We start from the raw sequence: 6,000 nt of genomic DNA on the forward strand, positions 1-6,000 counted from the left end.
ATGTTCCATGTATACTTAAGAAGAATGTGTATTTGCTGCTTTTGGATGGAAAGTTTTGTATAAATCTATGAAGTCCATATGATTTAACCTATCATTTAAAATCAGTGTTTCCTTGCTGATTTTCTGACTATACTATTTATCCATTGATATTAAGTGGGGTATTAAAAGCCCCTGCTATTATTGTATTGCTGTCTATTTCTTCTATAAAATCTGTTAATATTTACTTTGTATATTCAGGTGCTTCTACGTTGGGTACATAAATGTTTACAAATGTTATATCCTCTTGTTGTATTGACTCCTTTATCATTATGTAATGCCTGTTGTCTCTTATTACAGTCTTTGTTTTAAGGTCAACTTTCTCTTATATAAGTATAGCTACTCCAGCTTTCCTTTGGTTTGCATTTGTGTGGGAGCTCTTTTCCATCTGTGTGTCAGGGATCATAATTTCAAGACAATGTTTTAAATTCTATGTTCAGTTTTACTTTTAATTTTTGTGTAAATAAAATGATTTGAGGATCTATAGTGAATAATAGAAAGCATTACTTAATAAAATTTCATTGCATGAGTTCAATTAGTTTAAGACCATTTTGTCAGTGGGGCCTCTAGTGCCATTGTGATAAGAAATGATAACTATGCAGAGATGGAAATAACCTTTATTGCTCCTAAGAGATCCTAAGTTTGAATTTGTTGGTTTCTGAGAACATAAAACATTAATTACATTATTGAATTAGCATATGTGTTGAATGTAATGACATTTCAATCATTTCTAAAATAAACTAATAGAAAGTACAGATTCCTTAACTATATGGAGGAAGAGTTCTTTCTAAGATTGCAAACACATAAAAGGTCATCTTTTGTTAAATTGAATTTTGGCATTTTGTGCAACTTCATTTAGGCAGATATAAGAAAAGATGGCCATGTAAGTCAGAATCAAGTGTTGTGATATGATTTCTCTATTGAAGAATGAGGATTTTTTTTTTTTGTCTAAATAAAAAAAAAACCTAAAAACTCTTATAAGAAATAATTTGCTGTTCATAAATTTTTTTGGGCTTGGGGATATCAATTCTAAGTTGTTTTTACCAAAGCATTTGCTATGAGCTTAGTTTCATACTCCTCATAACTCCGTATATGCATATTTGATGGTAAAAACAAGTGCAGTAACATTAAAAACAAAGAAAATAAACACCCCCAATGGGAATTGAGCACACAGTCAAGGACAGGGTTTGGCCTCTGTACAGTATTTTTTGTTACTGTGGCCAAGAATTTGATAAACACTTATCATTTTTTAGTTATCTTTGTCAGTTTTCTCTACCTGTTTACATTTTTCCTCACCAGCACAGTTTTCTTTGCGATTCACTCTACTCTTGCCTTTTACTTTGGGATGTAACACCTCCTTTACCATTTACAGGGGCTGAAAAAGAAATGGGAAGAGGTGCACAAAGAATTCCAGTCCCTCTCGGTCTTCATCGACTCCATATCAAAGAAGATCCGCAAGCAGAAGCTGGAAGAAGAAATGAAGCAACTGGAACATGACATTGGTGTCTTTGAAAAGCACAAAATCATTTATATTGCTAATAAGTAATAGTGGATTTTTTAAAAACATAGTCATTTCAACGTAGAAAAAACACAGAAAAAAATGAAACCATAAGTATTCAAAGCAGAAAATGCTATGGGGAGTATGAAAATAGTCTTTACTGAAATGGCTTAGGCAAAGTTTAAAGAATAAATGGATTATTTACTAACAGAGAAAAAAAATTTTTTTTTACCAGTGTCTGGGTTTCCATGTATAACCCAGTTAAAGTTTGATGTTAGGTATTCCAGCTCTATAGCATAATTAATTGTTATTGTGTACTTATTTCAGATAAACACTAATTTCTAGGCCCTGAAAAAGTCAGTACTCAGAAATTCACGTTTCTTTCTACACTGAATAATACAATAAACATAACATTCAAAACTAACATTTTGAATGAGAAATAGTGCTGTAAGCTTTTTTACTACTTCTGAAGTGTTTTCTGCATATTGTCTCAGAGAGCTACAAATCACATATATTCTCTGGTGGCCTGTGTCATTTTCAGCTATTTACACCTATAAATGTTTTCAATATCCATAATGTTATATAGGCTGAGAGGCTTACATTTGGAAGAAGAAAAATTAAGAAGCTAACATAAAGTCAAGGAGACAGCTTAGCAAATGCATTCATTGAGGATAAAGAGAAGAGCTTCTTTCCTGACATCCAGCTTTTAAAAACTTGGCTACTCTCAGTGCCTTATTCCATAATTTATTATATGTATTTCACTAAAATAGGATCTTACTTTTCCTTTTTGGTTTTCTCTATTTTGTGAATTCTGATGTTTCTATTTTTAATGTTACATAATTTCTTAAGCAGTAAGTTTATGCAAGTAGAGCTGTCTTCAACCCAAAATAAATAAACCTATAAGTAACCAAGAAGGAAAAGATTCTCTTGTGAAATTTTTAGAGAAACTTGGTAAAATATATGAAACTATAAAATATCAGAGCAATACTGTATATAAGAAATTCTCACTTATCCAGAATGGTTGGTTGCTACTGAGGGAAGATGAAGAGCTGTAACAAGAAACCCCAAAATGTCTGTTTACTAAAGCACACTAGAAACTCAGTTCTGGCTCCCATAGCAGGACTGTGCTGTGAAGAGACCCACAGGATCCCTATTCCACTCAGTCACTCAGGGCCCCAGACTCCAGGGTTGGGTAAGCTCCCTTCTCTGCAGAGTTGAGGGGTGGCATGGCCAGGCCTAGACAGGTGCACATCATTTCCACTTGCATTTTCTAAGTAACACTAGTTGCTTTAACAAACTACCTCCAAATTTTAGTTGTCTGATTAAAAAAAAGATAAATTTCCCATCTATATCACATGCACTGTGAATGAGGGTGGGAGTGTACGCTCTTCCATGCTGTCACTCAGGGACTTCGTCTCCTTCTATCCAGTGGCTCTGCTGGTACAGCCAGCCTCCTCTGCCACAGTTAAGGATAAATGTTTAAGTTAAGTGTTTTCTTTCTAAGATAATTCCCACACATACTAAGTTTTAAATAATTCAAAATCAGTAGCAATGCAAAAAATATTCTAATTGCTTCAGCCTTACAGTGGTTATGTTTTGGAGTCATGAATGAGAATTGCCTTAAATGTTAAAATGATAACTTTGTGTTTTTAACAGATGGTTTTTCTCTTGCTTTCTGTAAATGTCTACTAAAGAGTATAGACTTTTCTTCATGGCCCACAATTCTGTAGTAGATAGACTTACTGTCTTTCTCACTCACAGGCTTCCTAGGGAAACTTTCCATCCATTCTTCCTGGGAAGGTTCTCCCTACCCTGGGATCCCAACCTTGAAAACCTCCAGTGCAGCATACCCCCCCATACACACACACACACACACACACACACACACACACACACACACACACTGGATCATCCTACCAGTAAGAGGAGGCACAGACACTTGACTCAGGTGACTGATCAGATGTTCTGTCTTGACAGGATGAATTAAAAGACACAGAGATTTTTAAGTGTATAGTTCAGTGGTATTAAATACATTTATAATGTTGAATGACCATCACCATCATCCATCTCCATAACTATTTTCATCTTGTAAAACTGAAACTCTATACCCATTATACAACTCCCCATTTTCCCCTCCCCCCAGCCCTTGGGAACCACTATTCTACTTTGTTTCTAAGGTTTTGACAACTATAAATACCACATATAAGTGGAATCATGCAGTATATATCTTTTTTGACTGGCTTATGTCACTTAGCATCATGTCCTCAAGGTTTATTCATGTTGTAGCACTTCGCAGAATTTCCTTCCTTTTTAAGGCTGAGTAATACTCCATTGTATGTATATACCACATTTTGCTTATCCATTCTTCTGTTCATGGTCACTTGGATTGCTTCCATGTCTTAGCTGCCATGAATAATGCTACTATAAATATAGGTGGTACAAAGATCTCTTCAAGACCCTGCTTTTGATTCTTTTGGGTATATAGGCAAAAGTAGATTTGCTAGGCCATGTGGTAATTCTATTTTTAAGGTTTTGAGGAAGTATCATTCTCTCTAACACAGCAGCTATATTATTTTACATCCCCATCAATGATGTAGAAGACGCCCAATTTCTCCACACCCTTGTCAACACTCGTTTCTGTTTTTTGATAGTAGCATGTAATAATAGGTGTGAGGTGATACCTCGTTTTAGTTTTGATTTGCATTTCCCTACTGATTAGTGATGCTAAGTATCTTTTCTTGTGCTTATTAGTCATTTGTGTATCTTCTGTGGAGAAATGTCTAGTCAAGTCCTTTGTCAATTTTTTAATTGTGGTGTTTGGTTTTTGTTGTTGTTGAGTTTTAGGAGTTTTCTATATATTCTTTATATTAATCCCTTATCAGATATAGGACTTGCAAATATTTTACTCTATGAGTTGCCTTTTTATTTACTGATATTGTCTTTCAATGTACAAAACTTTTCAGTTTTCATGAAGTTCAGTGTGTCTAGTTTTCCTTTTGTTATCTGTGCCATTGGTGTCATATCCAAAAAAATCAATGCCAAGTCCAATGTTGTAAAGGTTTTGTCCTGTTTTTTCCTAAGAGTTTTATTGTTTCATGTCTTACATTTAGGTCTTTGATCCATTTTGATGATTGTATGTGATGTTAGGTAGGGGTCCAACTTCATTCTTTCGTATGCGGATATCCAGTTTTCCCAGCACCATTTGTTAAAAAGACTGTCCTTTCCCCATTGAGTGGTCTCGGAATTCTTGTCTAAAATAATTTGACCATACATGTGAGGGCTTATTTCTGGGCTGTCTATTCTATTCCATTGGTCAGCATGTCTGTTTTATGCCAGTACCACACTGTTTTTATTACTTTCAGTTGGTAGTAAGTTTTAAAATCAGAACGTGTTGAATCCTCCAATTTTGTTCTTCTTTGTCAAGATCATTTTGGCTATTCAGAGTCCCTTGAGATCACGTGAATTTAGCATGGGTTCTATTTCTGCAGAAAAGGTCATTGGGATTTTGATAGTGATTGCATTGAATCTGTAGATTGGTTTAAGTGATATTGACATTTTGACTATGTTAAGTCTTCCAATTCATGAATGTGGGCTGTGTTTCCATCTATTTTTGTCTTCTTTCATTCCTTTCAGCAATGTTTTGTAATTTTCACTATACAAGTCTTTAACTTCCTTGGTTAAGTTTATTTTTATGTATATTTGATGCTATTTTAAAGGGAATTGTTTTTGTAATTTCCTTTTTAGATTGTTCATAGCTTATTGAAATACAATTGATTTTTGTGTGTTGACCTTATATCTTTGTTACTTTACTGAGTTCATTTATTAATTCTTAACAGATTTTTGTGTATGAAATCTTTAGAGTTTCCTACATGGAATAGTGAATAATCTGCAGATATTTTTACTTTTTCATTTCTGATTTGGATGCCTTTATGTCTTTTTCTTGCCTAATTACTCTGACTCGAACTTTTAGTACTGTGTTGAATAGAAGTGGTAAAAGCAAGCACCCCTGCCTCTTTCCTGATCTTAGGGGAAAAGCTTTTGATCTTTCACCATGATGTTCACTGTAGGTTTTTAATATATAGCTGTTATTATGTTAAGTTCCTTCTATTCCTAGTTTTGGTTTTTGTGTGCATGTGTGTGTGTTTCTATCATGAAAAGCTGTTGTGAACATTACTTTTTAACCTAAGAGATATCTCTCAAATGATCAGTGCATTCTCTCCTAGATATCAAGCTATGTGGGAAGAAAAATGGTAATCAAAAGAATATCTTGGCTAGAAAAGAGTAAAAAAAAAAAAAGTAATTTAGATTATGAAAATCTCTTCAGCTAACATAACTCATTCATTGTCATTCAGCAAATTCTAACCGTCTACCACATGCCAGAAACTGTTCTGGTTGCTGGGCAGAAGAGAGAACAAAGTAACTATGTTGGAAAACAAATAATCACACAAATGCATTTTTAATTAGAA

At 34.1% G+C, this 6,000-nt stretch overlaps 1 protein-coding gene across 3 annotated transcripts in view; it reads left to right on the forward strand.

The window, feature by feature from the left end:
- Positions 1–5,525, forward strand: part of ENKUR (enkurin, TRPC channel interacting protein) — a 20,729-nt gene extending 15,204 nt beyond the window's left edge. The window contains exon 5 of one of the 3 annotated variants that reach the window (XM_045505013.2): positions 1,409–5,525. In XM_045505013.2, coding sequence (XP_045360969.1) covers positions 1,409–1,582 — 174 coding nt within the window. In that variant the 3' untranslated portion in view covers positions 1,583–5,525. The remainder of the gene's footprint in view (positions 1–1,408) is intronic. The other 2 variants (XM_010967957.3, XM_010967958.3) reach the window with 2 other exon arrangements.
- Positions 5,526–6,000: the final 475 nt, after the last annotated feature.

The sequence above is a fragment of the Camelus bactrianus genome, chromosome 35 (assembly GCF_048773025.1).
Source record: "Camelus bactrianus isolate YW-2024 breed Bactrian camel chromosome 35, ASM4877302v1, whole genome shotgun sequence".
Lineage (NCBI taxonomy): Eukaryota > Metazoa > Chordata > Mammalia > Artiodactyla > Camelidae > Camelus > Camelus bactrianus.